We start from the raw sequence: 23,729 nt of genomic DNA, 5'->3' as shown, positions 1-23,729 counted from the left end.
CAATCACTTGCCTCTTACAGATTCTAGGAAAAGAGAAAATGAAATCGGGAGTCCACAATCACTATCCAAAAGATTTGCTTGCCAAAAAATTCCACAATGGCTTAATCTACATAGATAAACGACATCCACAAGCTTTTCGATGATTATCTGCAGCATACAGTTCAGGGAAATCTTGTGCATATATTACCTTCTAAGCAAAAACACTCAAAATATGAACAACAATAAAAGAAATACAAATGTCAGAAAAAGCAAATCATCAGTGGTAAGATAAAAAAAACTAGTTTGCTTCGTGTTGAAAAGCCAACGCTTAAATATTGATTAAAAAAAAAAAAAGAATCTGTCAAGCTCTTACATTAAAGTCTTTTAAAGAAATACACATTACACTTTCAATCATGTTTCTTGACATCCTCTAGTATCACTATCAACAAAACTTTGGAAAGAAGCATATGGGTTTCGTAATTTTATCTTATTGATTCGCACTCCCGAACCACACAACATCCCAAGAGGCTTTGGGCTCCGGAGGGAAATGTAAGGCCCATTAAGCCCAACTGCTTACCTTTTTTTTACTTACTCATTTTGGAAAAACAAATTTCTTATTTTAGACTAAAAAAGTCAAAATCAAAAGGGATAAATACAAAGCAAATCCCTAGAATTAGAGAAGCAGAGCTCAGAGCAGTGACGACAATGGCGGAAACTATCAAGAGCTTATCTCCAACATCAGACCCCAATTCATCGTATTACCTCCCTCCAGATATTCACCATCCCGCCGATTTCTCTATCGAAAAACTCAGCGAAGCCGAAGACAACTACGTCATCTAGAAATTTCGATTTCGCACTTTCCTCGAACTCACGAACAAAATCGGGTTCATCGACGGTACTCTCCCGCAGCCAGATCCTTCCTCGCCGCTTTATCATCCATGGAAACGATGCGACGCAATTTGATGAGCAAAAAGCTTGTAAAGTCTGTGTTGTACGCGAAGACTGCGCATCAAGCGTGGGAAAATCTCAGACTTAGGCTCGTTCCATGCGTCGATTTGAAGATCTACCAGCTTCGTCGGAGACTCGCGACGCCGAGGCAAGGTGGTGACTCTGTGGCGGAGTATTTTGGGAAACTGAGTAAAGTTTGGATGGAGCTGTCGGAGTATGATCCTGTACCGGAGTGTAAGTGTGGTGGTTGCAATTGCGAGAGTACGAAACGAGCTAAAGAAGCCAGAGAGAAGGAGCAGCGTTACGAGTTTTTGATGGGTTTGAACCAAGGCTTTGAGGTTGTGACGACAACAATCATGTTCAAGAAACCTCCTCCGTCACTTTACGAAGCTTACAATATGGTTCAAGGAGCAGAATTGACGATGAAGAATTTAGGAACCAGGTCAATGATCATAACTTTATCTATGTTATGCATACTTTTTTAGTGTTTCTTATCGAGTTGTTTTTGATGCCATATTGGTATAACATCAATGCCATATGGAATTAGAATTATGAACTGATAATTGGTAATTTGCTATTTTGCTATTTTGCAAAAGAGTTTCTAAGGTGAATTATGAACATGATTATTGATGATTTATAAAATTTCTTTCAAAGCATTATTAATGAAGCAACAAAGAAGTAGGTTTCTTTTCTTACAAACAAAAGAGATACATGTGAATTTGTAATATCAGCGGCCAGTTTCAATGTCCAATATTGCTACATTTTTGATGCTGTCATAGCCAATGCTGCTACTGGTTTCGCCTTGTGCTGACAAGATGTGACCACCAATCAAGTGTTCATTCTCCTCATGATACTGATCCGACCACTTATGTTTGGTTGTTTTGACTCTCAAGGCTTCTAGCTTTGCAGCTACTTCTTTCATCCTTGGCCTTTCTTCTCCCATCAGTCTTGTACATTCTGCAGCAATTCTTGCAGCTTCCTGGATCTCCCTCAGATTATCCTCGTTCATCACTTGCCCGTCAATAATCTCATGCAACCTATTTTCGTTCGTGACAGAAGCAAAGTAACTCACCAGATGTTTCGAGGACTGTGGCCGTTTAAAGCACAATGCCTTTTGACCTGAGAGTAGTTCCATTAGGACTACCCCAAAGCTATAAACATCGCTCTTTTCGTTTAGCAACCCTGTGTTGTAATATTCTGGGTCTAGGTAACCTAAAGTTCCTTGCACCATAGTTGCGAGCTCCTCTTTATCCATGGGTATCAGCCTTGAAGCACCAAAGTCAGCTACTTTTGCAGTTAAGTTTTCATCCAGAAGAATATTTGCAGTTTTGACATCCCGATGGATGATTGGAATAGAAGCAGAGGAGTGAAGATAAGCAAGAGTTCCAGCGACTTCTATTGCTATCCTCAGACGGTGTTCCCATGTAAGCAAAGAATCAAACATGGAACCATGCAAGTGATCGAAAAGGGTGCCATTGGTGATGAACTCATAGACCAACAAGGGAACTTCAGTCTCTAGACAACAGCCCAAGAGTTTGACCACGTTCCTATGGTTGATTTGTGAAAGCACGAGCACTTCGTTGATGAACTGCTCTACTTGGCTACTGTCTCCTCCAAGCCGAGCTTTCTTTATAGCAACTATGGAGTTGTCCGGCAATATCCCTTTGTACACGGTTCCTTGGCCTCCCTGACCCAGGATCCTGCTCTCATCATAACCATTGGTTGCTTTCTTCATGCCTTCCTCAGTAAAGATTTTGACATCAACATTTGACGGCCCTGCTCCTGAGAGTCGTTGTGTCAACATGCCGCCACCATTTTGCTCGAAGAATTGTTGTCGGAGCTTGGTGTCCTTCCGGTGCTTCATGCTCTGTAGTATACAGCCAACGCCAAGCAGGATGACCAATAAGCCGATGGTGGTTACTGATCACACATCGTAGATTCACAGAGATGATTATAGTGAGTTGATCTGGGAAACATCAAGTCCAGAAATAGTGAGGGAAACTTACCAAGAAGAATTGTAGTCCATCCAAACTCTTTACGCTTGCAGCTCATAGTGGTGGTATCTAAGCGATAACCAGATTGGCACTTACAATAGAAGCCTCCAACCTTGTTTCGACAGGTGTTGGGGTCCGAACAGTTATGTCTATGGATAGTATTACTAGTAGTACACTCATTGACGTCTGGCCGAAAGAAAAAGAACGCAAGATTCAACAAGACATGTAATGGGAAAAATATTAATACTCAGAACATGAAAGAAAGAAGAACCTTGGCAACCAGCTGAAAGGTATGGATTCCCATCAAAGCCTTCATTGCATCTGCAGATATACCCGCTTCTAGGAGTAGAATCGAAACAAGTGCTGTTGCCACCGCAGATGCTTGTGCTTCCAACTTGCTCGCATCTCTGACTTCCAATAGACCAATCTAGTAGCACAGGGAACCTTGTGACATTTCGCAGATTCTTAAGATCTTCTGAAGAACTGAAGTTAAACTTATCATCTTCAACGAGAAAAGCAAAGGTGCAAGAATTAAAGTGCTGAACAGAAGTCGGGTCCGTTAAGCTAGTTGATACAAAGTGGAATTTATAGCTATCCAACGGGACAGAAACATCCGTTCTGCAGCAACCTCTACCATCACATTCTCCATTAGCCTCCGGGGGAGAATCGCATAATGACATGCATCCAGTTGAGTAATTTTGCATTCCAAAAGTGGCCAGAAGTGCGAAGGCGTTACAGCCTATTGTAGTTAACTTGTTGTTGGCGGAAAGAGATAAATCATCCAGTTTAAAATATCCGTAATCAGTAATAGTTTCATTTACTTGCTCGTCGTAGCAAGTAGAGGATCGATTAAGCAGAACTTGTAGCTGGCCGCTGTGATTGAAGTTTGTCACTTCCATGTTGCTTAAGACATGTGGCCTATCTTCCTTACAGGTGATACTGAAACTTTCATTCCCGGGATAGTAACAACCTGAAGAAATGCCAAAAGGGTACTCGATTGTGATGTTGCCACATTTAGTTTGGCAATCCTCGGGAGGTTGATGTTGCCCCTTGACCAGCTGCGCATACGCAAAGGAGAAAAAAGCCACCAAGAACAAACCCTCCTGCACCTTCATCTTATACCTCTCTTCTCTCTCTCTTTCTAACTTTGTTCCTCTTTAATTTGCCTTTTGGCTAATCTCCTTTTTCTTATAAGAAACCACTGTACTTGAAATGTTCTCTTCACTCATTTTCGCAGGCCCCTTCCCACCTTCCCATTTTCCCAGAAATTGCAAGAATACTAAAATTCAATTGCACAACCAATGTAACCCGTGAAGAGGACGTTTATGTATGCTGCTGCATATTCCTGTATAGTATCCTAACAGCCACGTTTGCTTCTGTTAAACAGTGACAACTATAGGTCTCGGTCCTCTCGTCTTTTCTTGATATCTTGTTAGTTAGTGAGGAAACCAAGTTGGTTTTGTTAACAGAGTGACACTTATTTTATTACTATTCAAAGATTAAGACAGTTGATAGTTGCAACTTGCAAGAATCTTCCAGTGTGAAGACCCTCTTAGTCAACTTCAGTCTCGGTCCTCTCTTCTTTACTCGATATTACAAGGCAAATTTACTCTTTTTCTTAACAGTTAATTTCACACTCAAAACAATTTCTTATTCAAATATGAAAATTGCCTTAGTTATAGTGATGAGGTAGGAATTAAGACTCCTGATCACAACATGCTCTGTTTTTCTTTTATTATGAGTTTTTTTTTTTTCTCAACATTATGATATCACATTTAGACATTTTTTTAGTCATAAATCGAAGTTTAGGAACTTTACATGTAGATACCACTTTACGATGAGATGATTAAACAAAGATGAAGATGACATACATGTAAATAAGTTAATATATGCTTTTTTGGGATCAGATTAGTAATAATACACCCCATCCTACTAGAAAGAAATATCGATCATAGTGATCATCTAATATGTCCTTGAAGCGTTTCAACATTTCTTCCCTCATGCCACTGTTTACTCTTCAAGACTTTGGCAGACCACACATATAGATTTAAAAGGTCTTATAGAGGTGATTCTATCAACTAAATAAAAGAGATCTTTATTTCTGAAGCAAAATGAAATGAATTACAAGATTGATCTTTTACTCCATAAGAAAGGAAACATATACATAATCTTACGAGTTTTGTCCAAAAAAAAAAAAAAAAAAAAAAATACATAGTCTTACGAGTAAAAATGTAGCTAGTGTTAACTGAATAAGTACCAAACTGACGTTAAATACCGATTACTCCATGTTTCTCCGGCTTGTGGGAACATAAGTGGCTCACTTTGATTGTCTTGTCAACTAATCTCAATATGGAAGTTATAGTAGGAACCCTCATTACTAAACATCATATATTTTGACAAAGACAAATTCAGAGATTTGATGTGATCATGCAATTTCTTGTGCAACAAGAATGATAAGTTAATTTAGAAAATGCATATACTAAAATTTTAGATGACTAACGAAAATAGGTCAAGCTGTCATTTTTTTTTTTTTTTGAGTTTATCAATCAACAAACAAGAATCATATGGTTTGGTTTGAGATGGTATAAAAAGCAAACCCTAGAAGCGAACAGAAACAAAAAAAAAAAAACTCAAGAGCAGTGACAATGGCGGCAAGTATTGGCTCATATTCATAGTATACTTAACACTCCTCTGTTTTTGACGCCTACTTGAAATTCTAGTGTTTCTTCTTCTCGAGTTGTTTTTTTTTTTCTATATAATTAAGCAAAATGATATATTAATGTCATATGGAATCATATTTATGAACTCTAGCTAGATTTTCTAATACCGAATCGGCTACTGGTTACCATACAAAATTATAGGAGAATTGTGAACATGATTATATATGGATGATCTACAAGGATCTCAATGTTGTTGAATGTCATGTTTTGATATTCTTGTTTTTAAATGTTTAGAAAGACAAAGAGGAGATAAACAATATAGAAATAAACAATACTTTTTCACAAACAAAATTTATCAGCGGCCAGCTTCAATGTCAAGCAATGCTACATTCTTGATGTTGTCATAACCACGGCTAATGGTATCGCCTTGTGCAGATACGATGTTACTACCAAGCAAGTGTTCATTCTCCTCTGGATACTGATCCGACCACTTATGTTTGGTTATTTTGACGCTCAAAGTTTCTAGCTCTACAACTACTTCTTTCATCCTTGGCCTTTCTTCTCCCTTCAGTCTTGTACATTCAATAGCAACTCTTGCAGCTTCATGGATTTCCCTCTGATTGTTCTCGTTCAACACTTGGTCGTCAATAATCTCATGCAACCTATTCTCTTTCGTGGCAAAAACAAAGTAACTCACCAAATGTTTTGAATTCTCTGGCCGTTCAAAGCACAATGCCTTCTGACCTGAGAGCAGTTCCATGAGGACTACCCCAAAGCTATAAACATCGCTCTTTTCGTTCAAAAGCCCTGTGGTATAGTATTCTGGGTCTAAATAGCCGAGGGTGCCTTGCACCATAGTTGTTAGCTGCTCTTTATCCATTGGTATCAACCTTGAAGCGCCAAAGTCAGCTACTTTTGCAGTTAAGTTTTCATCCAAGAGAATATTTTCAGTTTTGATATCGCGATGGATGATTGGAATAGAAGCAGCGGAGTGAAGATATGCTAGAGCTCCAGCGACTTCTATCGCTATCCTCAGGCGGTGTTCCCATGTAAGTGAAAAATCATACATAGAACCGTGCAAGTGATCGAATAGAGTGCCACTGGAAATGAACTCATAGACCAACAAAGGAACTTCAGTCTCTAGACAGCAACCCAAGAGTTTGACGACGTTCCTATGGTTGATTTGTGAAAGCACGAGCACTTCGTTGATGAACTGCTCTACTTGGCTACTGTCTCCAAGCCTAGCTTTCTTTATAGCAACTATGGAGTTGTTTGGCAGTGTCCCTTTGTAGACTGTTCCTTGGCCTCCCTGGCCCAAGATTCTGCTCTCATCATAACCAACAGTTGCTTCCTTCATGCCTTCCTCAGTAAATATTTTGACATCATCATTTGATGGCCCTGCTACTGAGAGTCGCTGTATCAACATGCCACCACCATTTTGCACAAAGAATTGTTGTCGCAGCTCGGTGTTTTTCCGGTGCTTCATTTTCTGTTTTATATAGCTAATGGTAAGCAGGATGATCAAGAATCCGGTGGTGGTTCCTGATCACATGTCAGACAAACAAAGATCATAAGGCCCAAGTCTTTCTGGAAAACAAATGAATCAAAAACGAGTGAAGAGAGCTTACCAAGATGAACAATAGTCCATCCTAAGTACTTAGGCTCTTCTTCTTTACGTGTGTCAGTGCAGCTGCTCATAGTAGTGGTATTTAAGTCACGACCAGATGGGCACTTACAAAGGAAGCTTCCAAGCGTGTTTTCACAGGTGCTAGGATCCGAACAGTTATGTCTACGAGTTGTACACTCATTGATGTCTGGTCCAAGGAAAAATAGCCCAAGATGCAACAAGAAATGTATGTATGAGGAAAGCAATTAACACTCGAAAGAAAGAAGAAAGAAATGAATATGAAGTACCTTGGCAACCGTCTAAAAGGTATGGATTGCCATTGTAACCATCTTTACATTTGCAGATATAACCCTTTCCGCGAGTAGAATCAAAACATTTTGTGTTCCCACCGCATATGTTTGTGCTTCCAGCTTGCTCGCATGTCTGGTTTCCAATAGACCAATCCAGTGCCACAGGGAACCTCGTGACATTCCGCAGATTCTTAAGATCTTGTGAAGAATTGAAGTTAAACTTACCATCTTCAACGAGAAAAGCGTAGGTGCAAGGATTAAATTGATATACCGAAGTATTAAATAGATCTACGGATTTAATAGTTTGGTTCCCCAAGCGAGCTGAGCCATATTGGAATTGATAGCTATCCGACGGGACAGAGAAGTCCTCTGTTCTGCAGCAACCAACACCATTACATTCTCCATATGCCTCCGGTTGAGAATCGCATAATGACAAGCATCCAGTTGAGTAGTTTTGCTTCCCAAAAGTGCTCAGAAGTGCTAAAGCGTTACAGCCTACTAAAGTAAACTTGTTCTTGGGGGAGAGAGAGAAACTACTACCTAGCCGATACCAGATGGAAGTTTCATTAGTCTCATTTCTCTGCTCGTCGTCGCAGTCAGAGGATCGGTTAAACAGAACACTTAGCTGGGGGGCGCTGTGATTAAAGTTCACCACTTCAACGTTGATGCCTATGAAGAGCTTCTCTTTCTCGTCGTCGCAAGTGACATTGAAACTATCATATTCGTCATAGTAACAGCCTGGAGAAATGCCAAAAGGGTACTCTATTTTGAGGTTGCCACATCTAGTTTGGCAATCGGGGCGAGGTTGATGTTGCCCCTTCACCAGCTGCGTATATCCAAGGAAGAAGAAAATAGCCACCAAGAACACACCCCCCTGCAACTTCATCTTCTACCTTCTTCTTTTTTTTTTCTCTCTAAATGTGTTTCTCTTTGAATTTTCTCTCATCCCTAATTGGCATCATATAGGTTGAAAACAAACCCCTGTTTTGACATCGTTGAATTATCTACCATACTAAAATTCAATCAAGACAATGTCAAAGTATATAATGCAAGGAGATCATGTGTAAGTATACCACTCCATATTCTCATGTTATATATCCCAACGTCTAAGGCTGCTTCCATTTTGCGGCCGGTGACTTTTATTTTTGCAGGACTTGAAGACCACAAGACGATTGGTGCTTACAAGGAATCGTCAAATGTGAAGAAAAGTAAAGATTCAGACTACTATACGTTCAAGAAATTCAAATGCGTCAACTTCAATCTTCGTCCTCTCTCTCTTTTCTTGATTTTCCACCTCAAAACAATTTATTATTTTGGCGGGAAAAAAAACAATTTATTATTTTGGCGGGGAATATATAGGGTTTTTTTTTCTTTTTTTTTTAAGGAGGATATTGAGTTTATAAATGGGAAAAATGGTGGAAGCCCCTTAGCCCATTGGTTGACCAATGGTTGATTAATGCTTCTACATCAAGAGGTTTGAGGTTCGAGACCTAGATATTGCGATTTATTAACAAATTTGCAGATTAATAGAGGCAAGTGTGCAGGAGATCTCCAGCGATGTACAATTATAGCCGTTCGCCAAGATTCTACGCAGAGAAGGAAGTGTCGCCAGGTCATGGATCATTGAAGGTATTCATCAAGATTATGAAGAAAGAAGTGTAGTCTGTCGTAGATCTAATAAGGGTCGGAAGGAATTGTCAGTTGTAGAATCGTCTATGTAACAGTTCTCAAAATTTGCAATTAATAATAAATCTAGACGACAAAAAAAAAAAAAATGGGAAAAATGTCGTTTAATAGCCGAACTTTCAAAAAATGGCCGTTTAATACGTGAACTTCTTGTATGGCCAATTTAAACATGAAGTAAACGTTGACCGGCCAATTTAAACATGAAGTATTCGTTGACCAGACCAAAAACCACACGCCGTTATCTGTCGTTAACAGATCCGATAATAACCATTAACGATTCTGCTATTACCTAAAACGACGTCGTTTTAAGCTTAATCGAAATCCCTAAATCCCCAAATCGACGTCGTTTTCTTCGTTTTTGACGCCGGCCACGAGCTTTGTCTCCGACATTCGGTTGAACTAGAATTCCATCTTTGCCACCTGGCTCTGAAACGCTTCCGCCGGTGGAGCTTGAACTCCGTCTCAGACAACAATCTCAGATTCGCCTCGAGCTTCAACTCCAGCATCCACAACACTCTCTGCTTTGCCTCGAAAATCGGCCTTAAGGTTCTAAATTTGGGGATTTTTCAGAATTAGGGATTTGAAAATCAATTTGGGGATTTTCGGGGTTTAGATTAAGCCCAAAACGACGTCGTTTAGGCAATAACGGAACCGTTAACGAGAGTTAAACGGCTGTTATCAGATCTGTTAACGATAGATAACGGCGTGTGGTTTTTGGCCTGGTCAACGAATACTTCATGTTTAAATTAGTCGGTCAACGTTTACTTCATATTTAAATTGGCCATATAAGAAGTTCACGTACTAAAGCAATATACGTATGAGTCAAGTTGTTCATCAAATAGGAAGTTACCACGCATCTTGAGTTTTGAGACTTTTCGTTTACTAGTTTTTACTTCTCATGTAGCAGACTAGTAGTGTATATGTTTGTTTATTACTGATCTGATTCCAAAAACATATATTAACTTGTTTACATTTTGTCTTCGTCTATATATATAACTGCATCTTTGTAATCATTCCATCATATTATCGATCACGTTGACTCCGAGTGTTTTTCTCGAATCCCCAAAATAATTTATGTTTTCTCTATTCTTATGGTTAAAGAACATAATTTTTTAACAAAAAAAAAGAAAATTTGATGGTTACAAAACCAGAGCAATCTTATGCAGCAATAATGATAAATTAATTTAGAAAATGCAATATTAAATTTTACATGACATATAACAAAACAATATATGAGTGAAGCAGTGGATGATCTACAAGGATCTCAATGTTGTTGAATGTCATGTTTTGATAAGCATGTTTAGAAAAACAAAGAGGAGATAAGCAATAAAGAAATAACAATACTTTTCACAAACAAAGATATATATACATGTGATTTTATCAGCGGCCAGCTTCAATGTCAAAGCTTGCTACATTCTTGATGCTGTCATAACCACGGCTACTGGTATGGCCTTGTGCAGACACGATGTGACCACCTAGCAAGTGTTCATTCTCCTCAAGATTCTGATCCGACCACTTATGTTTGGTTGTTTTGACGCTCAAAGATTCTAGCTCTACAGCTACTTCTTTCATCCTTGGCCTTTCCTCTCCCATTATTCTTGTACACTCAGCAGCAATTCTTGCAGCTTTCTGGATCTCCCTCTCATTATCCTCGTTCATCACTTGGCCATCAATAATCTCATGCAACCTATTCTCTTTCGTGGCAGAGGCAAAGTAACTCACCAGATGTTTTGAAGTCTCTGGCCTTTCAAAGCACAATGCCTTTTCACCTGATAGCAGTTCCATGAGGACTACCCCAAAGCTATAAACATCACTTTTTTCGTTCAGAAGCCCTGTGGTATAGTATTCTGGGTCTAAATAGCCGAGAGTGCCTTGCACCATAGTTGTTAGCTGCTCTTTATCCATTGGTATCAGCTTAGAAGCGCCAAAGTCAGCTACTTTTGCAGTTAAGTTTTCATCCAGGAGAATATTAGCAGTCTTGACATCTCGGTGGATGATTGGAACAGAAGCAGCAGAGTGAAGATATGCTAGAGTTCCAGCGACTTCTATCGCTATCCTTAGGCGGTGTTCCCATGTAAGAGAAGAATCAAACATGGAACCGTGCAAGTGATCGAAAAGGGTGCCACTGGTAATGAATTCATAGACCAACAAGGGGAATTCAGTCTCTAGACAGCAACCCAAGAGCTTGACCACGTTCCTGTGGTTAATTTGTGAAAGCACGATCATTTCGTGGACGAATTGGTCTACTTGGCTGCGGTCTCCAAGCCGAGCTTTCTTTATAGCAACTGTGGAATTATCTGGCAATATCCCTTTGTAGACTGTTCCTTGGCCTCCCTGACCCAAGATTCTGCTCTCATCATAACCATTAGTTGCCTCCTTCATGCTTTCCTCAGTAAATATTTTGAAATCAATGTTTGATGACCCTACTCTTGAGATTTGCTGTATCAACATGCCGCCGCCATTTTGCTCAAAGAATTGTCGTCGGAGCTTGGCATCCTTCCGGTGCTTTGTTGCGTGTTGTGTACTGATAACGGCAAGCAGGAGGACCAAGAAGCCGATGGTGGTTACTGATCACATAATACATAGATGATTAGATGGAGTTGATTTAAAGAAAGAATCTAGAACCAGTGAAGGGAGTTTACCAAGAAAACTTTGAGTCCGTCTAATGTATTCGGGCCTCGTGCACTTCATAGTGGAGTGTATAGTGGTAATTAAGTTGTAACCAGATGGACACTTACAATCGAAGCCTCCATCCTTGTTTTTACAGGTTTTGGGATCCGAACAGTTATGTGTATCAATAATACACTCATCGATGTCTGGCCAAAGAAAAAAGTGAACAAGATCGAGGCAACAAAAAACGTAAGAAAAAAACAATTAACACTTGAAAGAAAGAAGAAAGAAATTAGTATGAAGTACCTTGGCAACCGTCTGGATGGTAGGGGTTCCCATGGTAACCGCCTTTACATTTGCAGACATATCCGGGCCTAGTAGTAGAATCAAAACATGTGCTGTTCCCACCACATATGCTTGTGCTTCCAGCTTGCTCGCATGTCTGGTTTCCAATAGACCAATCCAGTGCCACAGGGAAATCCGTGACATTCCGCAGATCCCTAAGATCTTCCGTAGCAGAGAAGTCAAACTTACCATCTTCAACGAGAAAAGCGTAGGTGCAAGGATTAAATTGATATACCGAAGTATAAACTAGGGAATGATTAATTTGGTTTGCTAAGCGAGCTGAGCCAAATTGGACTTTATAGCCATCAAAGACGTCTGTTTGGCAGAAACCTACACCATTACGTATTTCATTTGCCTCTGGTTGAGAATCGCATAATGACAAGCATCCAGTTGAGTAGTTTTGCTTCCCAAAAGTGTTCAGAAGTGCTAAAGCGTTACAGCCTACTAAAGTAAACTTGTTCTTGGAGGAGAAAGAGAAACTACCACCCAGCTGATACTCGAGGGCAGTTCCATTAGTCTCATTACTCTGCTCGTCGATGCATTCAGAAAATCGGTAGAACAGAACACTTAGCTGGGCGCTGTCATTAAAGTTCACCACTTCGACGTTGATGCCTATGAAGAGCTTCTCTTTCTCGTCGCAGGTGAGATTGAAACTATCATCTCCGGGATAGTAACAACCAGAAGCAATGCCAAAAGGGTACTCGATTTTGATGTTGCCACATTTAGTCTGGCAATCATCGCGAGGTTGATGTTGCCCCTTAACCAGCTGCGTATATGCAAGGGAGAAGAAAATAGCCACCAAGGACACACCCTCCTGTAACTTCATCTTCTACCTTTCTCTTTCTTTCTCTCAAAATGTGTTTCTCTTTGAGTTTTCTCATCGCTTATTCGCTTCTTATAGCTTGAATTCAAACCCCTGTTTTGACATTGTTGAATAATCAAATGTGAAGAAAAGTAAAGATTCAGACTACTACACGTTCAAGAAATTTAAATGCGTCAACTTCAATCTCTGTCCTCTCTTCCTTTTCTTGATATTACCAGGAAACTTAACCCTTTTCGTAACAAGAATTTCCACCTCAAAACAATTTATTGTTCAAATATGAAAGTTGTTGCGTTGTAGTGACAAGGTAGGAATAAGACTCATGATCACAACATGCTCTGTTTTCTTCTGCTGTCATAATGGTATATGTAGTTTTTTTTGTGTGTGTGGATGATATTGAGTAATAAATGTCAACAAGTTCTTGAAGCATTTGAATAGTTCTTGCCTCATGTGTCATGTCGCTGCTTACTCTTCAAGACGTTCTCTATGAGAAATTTCCATGCAAATCCACCACTTCCACCAAAAGAAACCAAAGTCATTCCAAGAAACTGAGAGAAAATCTTGATGGTTACAAAACCAGAACAGAGTTTTAACAAAAAAAAAGAAAATTTGATGGTTACAAAACCTGAACAATCTTATGCAGCAAGAATGATAATTTGATTTAAAAAATGCAATATTAAAATTTTAGATACAGTAACAAAGCAATATATGATTGAAGTTGTTGATCAAATAGGAAGTTTGAAGCAAATGAGCCTTTTGGAGTTACGTGCATACCACGCATCTTGAAATTAAAGATTTCTCGTTTACTAGTTTTTACTTCTCATGTAGTAGTGCATATGCTTGTCTATTACTGATCTGATTCCAAAATCATATATTAACTTGTTTACATTTGTGTCTTCGTCTTGTTGCTCGAGGATATATATATAACTGCATCTTTGTAATCATTTGCATCTCAGATCCACCAAATTTCGTTATGTTTTCTCAATATTTCTTATGGTTAAAGAGCATAATTTTTTAACCAAAAAAAAATGTGACGGTTACAAAACCAGAGCGATCTTATGCAGCAAGAATGATAAGTTAAGTTAGAAAATGCAATATTAAATTTGAGATAACATGTGACAAATAATATATGAGTCAAGCTGTGGATAACCTAGGAAGTCTTAAGCAACTGAGTCCTTTAAATTCGAGTTATTGTTTTGCAACCACAACAGTATATCAATATCTCTGCTAGTAGATTCATGAACTCTTAATTTTCTCATACCGCCTTACCAATCAAATGGAGTTATAAACAGAATAATTGATGATCTACAACGGATCTCTCGAGCATAAATGTTCTTGAATATCATGTTTTGATACTCTGTTTTTTAAGTGTTAGGACACAAGCAATAAAGAAATGGCTTTACTTTTTCACAAACAAAAGATTGATAAATATCAGCGGCCAGTTTCAATGTCCAACCTTGTTACATTCATGATGCTGTCATAGCCAATGCTACTGGTATCACCTTGCGCCGATAAGATTTGAACACCAACCAAATGCTCAACCTCCTTGGGATATTGATCTGACCACTGATGTTTCGTTGTTTTGACTCTCAAGGCCTCTAACTCTGTAGCTACTTCTTTCATACTTGGCCTTTCCTCTCCTGTAATTCTTGTGCACTCAAGCGCAATTCTTGCAGATTCTCGGATCTCCCTCTGATTATACTCGTTCATAACTTGACCGTCAATAATCTCATGCAACCTATTCTCTTTCATGGCGGAAACAAAGTAACTCACTAGATGTTTTGAGGTCTGTGGCCGTTCAAAGCACAAAGCCTTTTCACCTGAGAGCAGTTCCATGAGGATTACCCCAAAGCTATAAACATCGCTCTTTTCGTTCAGAAGCCCTGTGTTGTAGTATTCTGGGTCTAAATAGCCAAGAGTTCCTTGCACCGTTGTTGTGAGCTGCTCTTGGTCCATCGGTATCAGCCTTGAAGCACCAAAGTCAGCTACTTTTGCAGTTAAGTTTTCATCCAAGAGAATATTAGCGGTCTTGACATCTCGGTGGATGATTGGAATAGAAGCAGAGGAGTGAAGATACGCTAGAGTTCCAGCGATTTCTATCGCTATCCTCAGACGGTGTTCCCATGTAAGCGAAGAATCAAACATAGAACCGTGCAAGTGATCGAAAAGAGTGCCACTGGAAATGAACTCATAGACCAACAAGGGAACTTCAGTCTCTAGACAGCAGCCCAAGAGTTTGACCACGTTCCTATGGTTGATTTGTGAAAGAACTAGAACTTCGTTGATGAACTGCTCTACTTGGCTACGGTCTCCAAGCCGAGCTTTCTTTATAGCAACTGTGGAGTTGTCTGGCAGTATCCCTTTGTAGACTGTTCCTTGGCCTCCCTGCCCCAGGATTCTGCTCTCATCATAACCATTAGTTGCTTCCTTCATGCCTTCCTCAGTAAAGATTTTGACATCAATATTTGATGGCCCTGCTCCTGAAAGTCGCTGTATCAACATGCCGCCACCATTTTGCTCAAAGAATTGTTGTCGCAGCTCGGTGTTTTTCCGGTGCTTCATTTTCTGTTGTATATAGCTAATGATAAGCAGGATGATCAAGAAGCCAATGGTGGTTCCTGATCACATGACAGACAAACAAAGATCATAAGACCAGAGTTATTCTGGAAAACATATTAATCGAAAACGAGTAAAGGGAGCTTACCAAGAAGAACAGTAGTCCATCCTAAGTACTTAGGCTCTTCTTTAGGTGTGTCACTGCAGCTCATAGTAGTGGTATTTAAGTCATAACCAGATGGGCACTTACAATGGAAGCTTCCAAGCGTGTTTTCACAGGTGCTAGTATCCGAACAATTATGTCTACGAGTAGTACACTCATTGATGTCTTGTCCAAGGAAAAGATGCAACAAGAAATGTATGTATGAAGAAAACATTCAACACTCAAAAGAAGAAAGGAAGAAAAAGAAATGAATATGAAGTACCTTGGCAGCCGTCTGAAAGGTAAGGATTCCCATCAAAACCATCTAAACATTTGCAGTTATAACCCTTTCCACGACTAGAATCAAAACATGTGCTGTTCCCACCACATATGTTTCTGCCTAAAACTTTCTCACATGTCTCGTTTCCAATAGACCAATCTAGTAACACAGGGAACCTTGTGACATTTCGCAGATTCTTAAGATCTTCTAAAGAACTGAAGTTAAACATACCGTCTTCAACGAAAAAAGCGTAGCTGCAAGGATTAAAGTGCTTCACGGAAGTCATGTTTTCGAAGCGAGCTGGTTGAGTTTCAATTCTATGGCTATCCAACGGGATAGAGACCTCTGTTCTGCAGCAACCAACACCATTACATTTACTATTTGGCGGCGGGGGAGAATCGCATAATGACATGCATCCAGTTGAGTAGTTTTGTATTCCAAAAGTACTCAGAAGTGCCCAAGCGTTACAGCCTACTAAAGTAAACTTGTTGTTGGGGGAGAAAGATAAATTATCCAACCGAAACCAGAGGGACTCGAATTCAGTAGTTGTTTGCTGGTCGTAGCAAACAGTGGATCGAGGAAGCAGACCGCGCAGTTGGCCGCTGTAATTAAAGTTTATCACTTCAATGTTGCCTAAAACATTTGGTTTACCTTCCTCACAGGTGATATTGAAACTATCATCTCCGGGGTAGTAACAACCTGTCGAAATACCAAAAGGGTAATCAATTGTGACGTTACCACATCTAGATTGGCAATCGTGGCGAGGTTGAGGTTGCCCATTGACCAGCTGCGTATATGCAAGGTAGAAAAAAATAGCCACCAAAAACAGACTAGGCACCTTCATCTTCTCCCTTTTTCTCTTTTTCTTTCTTTAGTATTCTAACTTTGTTTCTCTTTTGCGTTTTTTTTTTTTTTTTTTCACCAATTCTATGAGGCTTCCTTTAATAGGAAACAAACCTCAGTTTTGAGATGTTTTCTTGATTCGTGTTCGCTGACCCGTTGCCATCTTCATACAAATTGCAGAAATTTGCAATACTAAATTCCAACTACATAAGCAAGACCATGTCAATGTAATTCATGGAGGACTTTCAAATATGCTCCACAATATTTCCATATTACATCACAACGTCTGCGTTGCTCCCGTTTAACAGTGACCTTTTTTTGGTGGTATTTAAAGATTAGGATGGTTGGTAGTAGCAAGGAATCTTCAAATGTGAAGAAATGTTAAATATGCAGACTATAAGCTTAAGATATTATTATCTAATACTCCCTCCGTATTTTAATAAGTGTCGTTTTAGAATTTTTATTTTTTTGAATTGGATGTCGTTTTCAAATTTCTATACAAAATTTATTACTTTTTAATGTTTTATGATATCATAAAACATTAAAAAGTAAAAAAATTTGCATAGAAATTTGAAAACGACATCTAATTTTTTAAAAAAAGAAAATCTTAAAACGACACTTATTAAAATACGGAGGGAGTAGTAAACTATATATTTTGATAATTGATAGAAACCATTTGACCATTAAAAAAGAGTAGTGGCCACATTGGTCAATCATTTTGATTATCTTCAAGAGACTAACTCTATTCGATATTTTAATGCAAATCCACCACGTTTTGCCAAAAGAAGCCGGAGTTATTCCAAGAAAGTGCAAAAAAATCTTAAGAGAAAAACTGAAAAATACACTTCTCTGATGATAAATACATAGAGGTATTGTAGAGGTGTGGATCAGATATGAAGTATGAAGCCGTCCTTTAATTTTTTGGAGTTACGTACATACCACGCAACACATAATTATCAATTGAGGCGGAAGATGTAATAAGCCCTGAAATTTTGGGCTCAGTTGAAGATATCTAAAGCCCATTTGAAGCCCATCTATTTATATATATAGAAATCGAAAGGAATAAAAAGCAAACCCTAAAATCAAACAGTAACGAGAGAGCTCAAAGCAGAGCAAGTCACAGTAACAATGGCGGAATCTCCCACACTCGATCCAGAATCTACCTATTATCTCGATCCTGATTATCAATCCAACGAGAATCTTCCTATAGCTATACTCAGCAAATCCGAAGACAACTACTTCATCTGGAAGAATGATTTTCTCCTTTTTCTTCAAAGCAAGAGCAAAACCGGGTTCATCGATAGTACAGTCGAGAAACCGGACCCTTCCTCGCCGCTCTATCATCCATGGGAAACATGTAACGCGAGATTCAAGACTTGGATGATGAGTTCGTTAAGCGAAGAGCTTCGAAGCTATGTATCGTTCGCGGAGACTGCGCATAAAGCTTGGGAAGATCTCCGAGTGGTATTTGTACTGAGTGTTGAGGCAAGATGGTGACTCTGTGGGTAGATATTTCGCCAAGTTTATGAGAGCTTGGGTTGAGTTGTTGGAGTATGATCCTGTGCCGGAGTGTTTGTGCGGTTGTTGTAACTGCGAGATTGCGAAACGAGCTAAAGATGCGAGAGAGAATGAGCAGCTTTACGCGTTCCTGATGGGCTTGGATAAAGGTTTAAGCTATGTGAGAACGCAGATCATGCTTATGAATCCTCCTCCGTCTCTTCATCAAGCTTTTGTTCTGTTAGATAAAGCAGAATCGATGATGAAATCGACCCTGAGATGAAGAATTTAGGAATCAGGTTGATGATCATAATAACTTTTCTCTATGTTTTCTTTAGACTCTTAGTGTTGCTTCTTGAGTTGTTGTTTTATAAATACTATGGTTTATCAATATCTCTGCTTAAGTTGAGGATTGATGATCTAATATGATCTCTTAAGCATAAATGTTGTTGAATGTCATGGTTTGATGCTCTGGGTTTTAAATGTTTAGGAAGACAAAAGGGAGATAACTAGATAAGCAATAAAGAAATGACTTACTTTTCACAAACAGAGGAATCAGGTTTCTGAGCTCTGTTTTCTTTTGATGCTTTGTTTAGAATCTCATAAATTCATAATAAATACAGTCAAGTACCAAATCGGATACTGAAGTGAATCATACCAGTTAAAAGGGGTTTATATACACAATGATTGATTATCTCAAACCACCATACAATTATTGAATGCCATGTTTTGATACACTGATTTTTACATGTTTTGGAGGAGAGAAAGGAGATAAGAAATCAAATATAAAACAAACACAATGTGGCCAACGGCCAAAGCATTTAGTGAGGAGGTGGATTGAGAAATATCAGCGGCCAGCTTCAATGTCCAGGTTTGGTACATTGTTGATGCTGTCATAATTACTGCAGCTGGTATCGTTTTGCGCAGAGAAGATGTGACCACCGGGCAAGTGCTTAATTTCCTCAGGTTCAGGAAATTGATCCAACTTCCCATGTTTGGTTGTCTTGACAATCAAGGCCTCAAGCTCTGCAGCTACTTCTTTCATCCTTGGCCTTTCCTCTCCCGTCAATCTAGTACACCAAACAGCCACTTTGGCCACTTCTTGAATATCTTTGTGAGTATCCGCATTCAACACTTGCCTGTCAATTATCTCATCCAACCTGTTCTCTTTCCTAGCAGAGGCAAAGTAACTTACTAAATGTTTTGAGTGTGGTGGCCGTTCAAAGCATATAGCCTTTTGACCTGAGAGTAGTTCCATGAGGACTACTCCAAAGCTATAAACATCGCTCTTATCGTTCAGCAATCCCGTGTTGTAGTATTCTGGGTCTAAGTAACCCAAAGTACCTTGCACCATTGTTGTAAGCTGCTCTTTATCCATCGGTATCAGCCTTGAAGCACCAAAGTCGGCTACTTTTGCAGTTAAGTTTTCATCCAAGAGAATGTTAGCAGTCTTGATATCACGGTGGATGATTGGAATAGAAGCAGATGAATGAAGATATGCAAGAGTTCCAGCGATTTCTACGGCAATCCTCAGACGGTGTTCCCATGTTAGAGAAGAATCAAACATGGAATTGTGCAAGTGATCGAAAAGGGTTCCATTGGTAATGAACTCATAAACCAACAAGGGAATTTCAGTCTCTAGACAGCAACCCAAGAGCTTGACCACATTCCTATGATTGATTTGTGAAAGCATAAGCACTTCGTTGATGAATTGCTCTACCTGGCTACTGTCTCCAAGCCGAGCTTTCTTTATAGCAACTACGGAGTTGTCTTGCAATATCCCTTTGTAGACTGTTCCTTGGCCACCCTCACCCAAGATTCTGAACTTGTCATAACCATTAGTTGCTGTCTTCATTCCTTCCTCAGTAAAGATTTTAATATCAGCATTTGATGACCCTGCTCCCGAGAGTCGCTCTCTCAACATGACACCACCGTTTCGCTCGAAAAATTGATGTCGGAGTTTGGTATCCTTCTGGTGCCTTAGCCCATAATTTATACAGAACCCGCTAAGCAGGAGGACCAAGAAGCCAATGGTGGTTCCTGGTTGCATAGCACATAAACGGATATACTTAGAGTTGAGTTGTTTGAGAAAACCAATAATCTAGAAAGAAATTTTCACGTTTCTGCTGAAAAAAAGATTTTCTCTCAGTGTTTGGTAAAGTGAGATTTGGTTTTTACGTTTTGACAATTAAGTCAAAATCTGACGAAAATACCCCTAATGACTTAAACCAAATGGCACAGTTGGTTTCGGTTTAGTTACTTTTTCTTTGTTTTACGATTTGGTTTTGAATTAAAAAAAAAATCTTGCGCAGAAACGAAGAAGAAGAACGAGAGAGAGAGAGAGAGAGGTGATGGAGGCGATTTTAGGGTTTCTTTCCCAACAATGATGGTTTTCGATCAGAGGCATTTGGATCGGTTTATTTTTGGTCCTCCATGGAGTTTCAATGGTCGGATCTGTGGGTATCAATTGGATTCTAGGGTTCTTAGGTTGATTGCGGTGGTGTTCGGTGACCCGTTTGAAAGGTTCTGGTCATGGGAAGGGACCAATATTGTGGTTTTCTTTCGAATCGTCGAGAGCCCAAGCTCTTCACCAACAGTTCTGACATCTAAGTTCTTCGATGTCTCTCCCAATCGCTCTATTTTCCTCTCCGTTTTCCGCTGCCTTCGTTCCTCTGTTCAATCTCAGTTACCGCCGCCTCCGCCTCTTTGAAACCCTAATCCTATATCCACTAAGGAGATCCTCTCTTAGTTCAATTTCCTCTAAACCCAGATCTTCGAAACCGTTACAAAGTTTCAAGCTTCGAAGCCTAACCTCTCTTCATGGTTTTCTCTCATGGGTTCTTCTCCCAAATCTTCAAAATTGATTCTTTTTTGTTTCTGGGTATTTGTAAAGATGTTCACTTTTCTGAGGTTTGGGTAATTGTGTACAGAGAAGAAGAGAAGATGTAAGTGTACGATGAATTTTGCGTCTTTGTTTGCTGTTGGAGCACCTGAGGCTTTAGTTATTGGTGTTGTCGCTTTGTTAGTCTTTGGTCCTAAAGGCCTTGATGAGGTTAGTGTCTCAATTTTTCCTGATTTTGTGATGATTGATTTGTATGAGTTCTTTTCAATGAAATCTTGTTATTTACAGATTTTGATTTATATGTTGCTAAGTTTTATTGATAGGATGATCGGAATCTGAAGAATATGGAAGTCTTTCAGGTATTCAAAGAATTAAGTTCTGCAGAGAATTGAAGAGAAGGCAAAGGGTATTCAAAGACTTGAAGATCTGCAGAGAATTGAAGAGAAGGCAAAGGGATTCGGAGAGAAAGAGTAGAAGATATTTTTTGTTTTTTTGTGATATTTTAGTTATTATTTCTCATACAAAATATATTTTGTAAATTTTGTTTTAAATTATTACCTTTTCTATCTCTATACTATTAAAAGAGAAGTACAAATGTAAATGGGTCAGGTCAAAATCAGAAAATTGATCCGAAATTCTGAAATCGGATCTTTGAAATTTTTTTGAAATATAAATTCGAATTAATAATGAAAAATCGAACTAAAATCAAATGTTTATGGAAATCAAATAAAATTTGATTGTACTTATGGTAACTAATTATAAAATCATATTCCGAACAATATTATACATTAATTACGTATAATATATTTGTTCATATACTTTTGGAACTAATTCCATAACAATCAACGTTTTTCTCATTAATTTTGCTTATTTTAGCCAGTTATCATTAATTAAAAGATATCTTACTTGCTTCTAGAGATTTCTAAAAAATTTATCACAACTAACCCATCTATTTTATAAATTAATTAAATAGATATTTTTATTTTGGTCGTGTAAATTAAATAGATATGAAATCTATGTAACTAATTTTAATTTATCGAAATTATGGTATTTTCATACAATCATACTTATAGTTTACCAAAGAAGTTTAATTTTCAAATTATAAAGATTTCTTGAATATGATTTTTAGAATTATTCAACAAGATGATAAATATTTATTAAATTTTGTGAATCATGAAAAATATTAATTATTTTTAATTATTATATTTCACCTTAATATTAATTATTTTTAATCATTATATTTCACCTTTCAATCTCTAATCTAACAAATAAGATACATATTCTATAATTCCTATGTCCAAACTCCATTGAATTGTATGACTAAATAATATTTCCATTAGAGCTGTCAAAACGAGTTGATTCGACCCGTTAAGCCTGTTTTGCAATAGGCAAAATATAGTTTGGCATGTAGTTAGTCTGTCTGCACGACCCGCGGGTAGCATATATGAAACACAACCCCGTCGCGCGAATGTATGCTGATTTGCAGGGTTATCTGTGGATTTTGTTTAAATAATTTTAGAGTAACCAAAATTTAAAATTCTACTAAAATAAATAAATTAAAATGTTTTTAGAGAAAATAATCTTATATATCATTATATTTATAAATATTATAATTTCATTTATTAAAAGTTTTTTAAACTACCACATGTTGAATAAATTATATTTTTATCAATAAATACTATCATGCGGGTTGATCCGCCAACCCCCGGACAAAAACCGATGACCCACTGCGAATCAATCCATGTGGCCCGCTTATTTGCGGGTTTAATATATTTTCCCAAATCTGGCCTATAGTGAGATGATTTGGGCTCGACCCACGATTTTTGACCTATTTTGACTGCTTTAATTCTCATGATTCGTCTAATTTTTGAATTCTAAAACACAAAATTCCATTTTATAAATCATAATTAATACGATTGGTTTAATTATAAACACTTTAATATTTTCTTTACAATTTGTTATTAGGAATATTTATAAGTACATTACACGATTCGTTCTACTAAAAACACGCACAATATTAAAATTAACGTATGTAAATCAATATTCTCCTGCGGTAGACCGCGGGTCCGATCCTAGTTTATAAATTAAAATTAGATTTTTTTGAATTCGTAATTCAAAATAAAAATCAAAATTTAAAATTATAAATTAAAATCAGATCCATATAAAATATATAATTGCATATTAAAAAAAAACACTATATTTAATGAAAATATGATAGCAATGAAAAAAACTGCTATATTATGTCTTCGATCTACTATAACGGGCGATGATAGAGCGTTTGTTAAAACGCAATAGTATCGTTAGATAGCGTTTTTTGGACGCTGCGAAAGATCAATATTCATGTAGTGAGAGAAAGGCGATGGAGGCGATTTTAGGGCTTCTTTCCCAACAAAAGTTTATAGAGGTGATTGGCTTATGGAATCAGGAAAAGAGAAGTATTGTACCAAGGGAGGGGCAATTCTCATAAAAATATCGAATTATTTTATGTACACAGACATATCAGAAACGTACATAGTTATATGATGGCAAACATTAAACGTACGTACACCGACAAAAAATATGGTACACATGGTCCAGACATAAACGTACACTGTCTACACGGTACCAAAA

General features: G+C 38.2%; 5 protein-coding genes and 2 pseudogenes across 6 annotated transcripts; 2 read left to right on the top strand and 5 right to left on the bottom strand.

The window, feature by feature from the left end:
* Positions 1–631: 631 nt before the first annotated feature.
* On the top strand, positions 632–18,736 carry LOC110225088 (annotated as a pseudogene).
* LOC110225083 (wall-associated receptor kinase 1) lies at positions 1,535–4,272 on the bottom strand. The gene is made up of 3 exons (XM_021013813.1): positions 3,193–4,272; positions 2,934–3,107; positions 1,535–2,847 (listed from the first exon to the last, which is right to left on the bottom strand). The coding sequence occupies exons 1-3, from the start codon at positions 4,034–4,036 to the stop codon at positions 1,655–1,657; spliced, it is 2,211 nt and encodes a 736-aa protein (XP_020869472.1). The 5' UTR covers positions 4,037–4,272; the 3' UTR covers positions 1,535–1,654.
* Positions 5,783–8,547, bottom strand: LOC9326496 (wall-associated receptor kinase 5). The gene is made up of 3 exons (XM_021013810.1): positions 7,496–8,547; positions 7,210–7,395; positions 5,783–7,123 (listed from the first exon to the last, which is right to left on the bottom strand). Exons 1-3 carry the CDS (start codon positions 8,382–8,384, stop codon positions 5,937–5,939), a joined length of 2,262 nt encoding a protein of 753 aa, XP_020869469.1. The 5' UTR covers positions 8,385–8,547; the 3' UTR covers positions 5,783–5,936.
* On the bottom strand, positions 10,512–13,139 carry LOC9326495 (wall-associated receptor kinase 3). Of its 2 annotated transcripts, XM_021013812.1 has the most exons (4): positions 12,101–13,139; positions 11,827–12,000; positions 11,724–11,751; positions 10,512–11,672 (listed from the first exon to the last, which is right to left on the bottom strand). In XM_021013812.1, exons 1-4 carry the CDS (start codon positions 12,963–12,965, stop codon positions 10,565–10,567), a joined length of 2,175 nt encoding a protein of 724 aa, XP_020869471.1. In that variant the 5' UTR covers positions 12,966–13,139; the 3' UTR covers positions 10,512–10,564. The 2 variants fall into 2 exon arrangements, with proteins under 2 accessions (XP_020869471.1, XP_020869470.1); XM_021013811.1 differs by having other exon boundaries at positions 10,512–11,751; positions 12,101–13,137.
* On the bottom strand, positions 14,195–16,847 carry LOC9326494 (wall-associated receptor kinase 5). Its single transcript, XM_002890386.2, has 3 exons — positions 15,941–16,847; positions 15,664–15,843; positions 14,195–15,577 (listed from the first exon to the last, which is right to left on the bottom strand). The coding sequence occupies exons 1-3, from the start codon at positions 16,779–16,781 to the stop codon at positions 14,391–14,393; spliced, it is 2,208 nt and encodes a 735-aa protein (XP_002890432.1). The 5' UTR covers positions 16,782–16,847; the 3' UTR covers positions 14,195–14,390.
* LOC110225089 lies at positions 17,871–18,736 on the top strand (annotated as a pseudogene).
* Positions 18,737–18,817: 81 nt separating this feature from the next.
* On the bottom strand, positions 18,818–20,594 carry LOC110225084 (wall-associated receptor kinase 4-like). Its single transcript, XM_021013815.1, has one exon. The coding sequence runs from the start codon at positions 20,325–20,327 to the stop codon at positions 19,125–19,127; it is 1,203 nt and encodes a 400-aa protein (XP_020869474.1). The 5' UTR covers positions 20,328–20,594; the 3' UTR covers positions 18,818–19,124.
* Between the last annotated feature and the right edge of the window lie 3,135 nt (positions 20,595–23,729).

Source organism: Arabidopsis lyrata (assembly GCF_000004255.2).
Source record: "Arabidopsis lyrata subsp. lyrata unplaced genomic scaffold ARALYscaffold_1, whole genome shotgun sequence".
Classification (NCBI taxonomy): Eukaryota; Viridiplantae; Streptophyta; class Magnoliopsida; order Brassicales; family Brassicaceae; genus Arabidopsis; species Arabidopsis lyrata.
The sequence above is the reverse complement of the archived record's forward strand: the minus strand, read 5'-3'. Positions and strand labels throughout refer to the sequence as shown.

Coding starts and splice junctions, on each gene's coding strand:
- LOC110225083 (XM_021013813.1), bottom strand. CDS start 4,036: ATGAAGGTGCAGGAGGGTTTGTTCTTGGTGGCTTTTTTCTCCTTTGCG. Junction 3,108..3,192: donor CCTTTCAGCTGGTTGCCAAG/GTTCTTCTTTCT, acceptor TCTTTCGGCCAG/ACGTCAATGAGTGTACTACT. Junction 2,848..2,933: donor ATGGACTACAATTCTTCTTG/GTAAGTTTCCCT, acceptor ATGTGTGATCAG/TAACCACCATCGGCTTATTG.
- LOC9326496 (XM_021013810.1), bottom strand. CDS start 8,384: ATGAAGTTGCAGGGGGGTGTGTTCTTGGTGGCTATTTTCTTCTTCCTT. Junction 7,396..7,495: donor CCTTTTAGACGGTTGCCAAG/GTACTTCATATT, acceptor TCCTTGGACCAG/ACATCAATGAGTGTACAACT. Junction 7,124..7,209: donor ATGGACTATTGTTCATCTTG/GTAAGCTCTCTT, acceptor ACATGTGATCAG/GAACCACCACCGGATTCTTG.
- LOC9326495 (XM_021013811.1), bottom strand. CDS start 12,965: ATGAAGTTACAGGAGGGTGTGTCCTTGGTGGCTATTTTCTTCTCCCTT. Junction 12,001..12,100: donor CCATCCAGACGGTTGCCAAG/GTACTTCATACT, acceptor TTCTTTGGCCAG/ACATCGATGAGTGTATTATT. Junction 11,752..11,826: donor ACGGACTCAAAGTTTTCTTG/GTAAACTCCCTT, acceptor TTATGTGATCAG/TAACCACCATCGGCTTCTTG.
- LOC9326494 (XM_002890386.2), bottom strand. CDS start 16,781: ATGAAGGTGCCTAGTCTGTTTTTGGTGGCTATTTTTTTCTACCTTGCA. Junction 15,844..15,940: donor CCTTTCAGACGGCTGCCAAG/GTACTTCATATT, acceptor TCCTTGGACAAG/ACATCAATGAGTGTACTACT. Junction 15,578..15,663: donor ATGGACTACTGTTCTTCTTG/GTAAGCTCCCTT, acceptor TCATGTGATCAG/GAACCACCATTGGCTTCTTG.
- LOC110225084 (XM_021013815.1), bottom strand. CDS start 20,327: ATGCAACCAGGAACCACCATTGGCTTCTTGGTCCTCCTGCTTAGCGGG.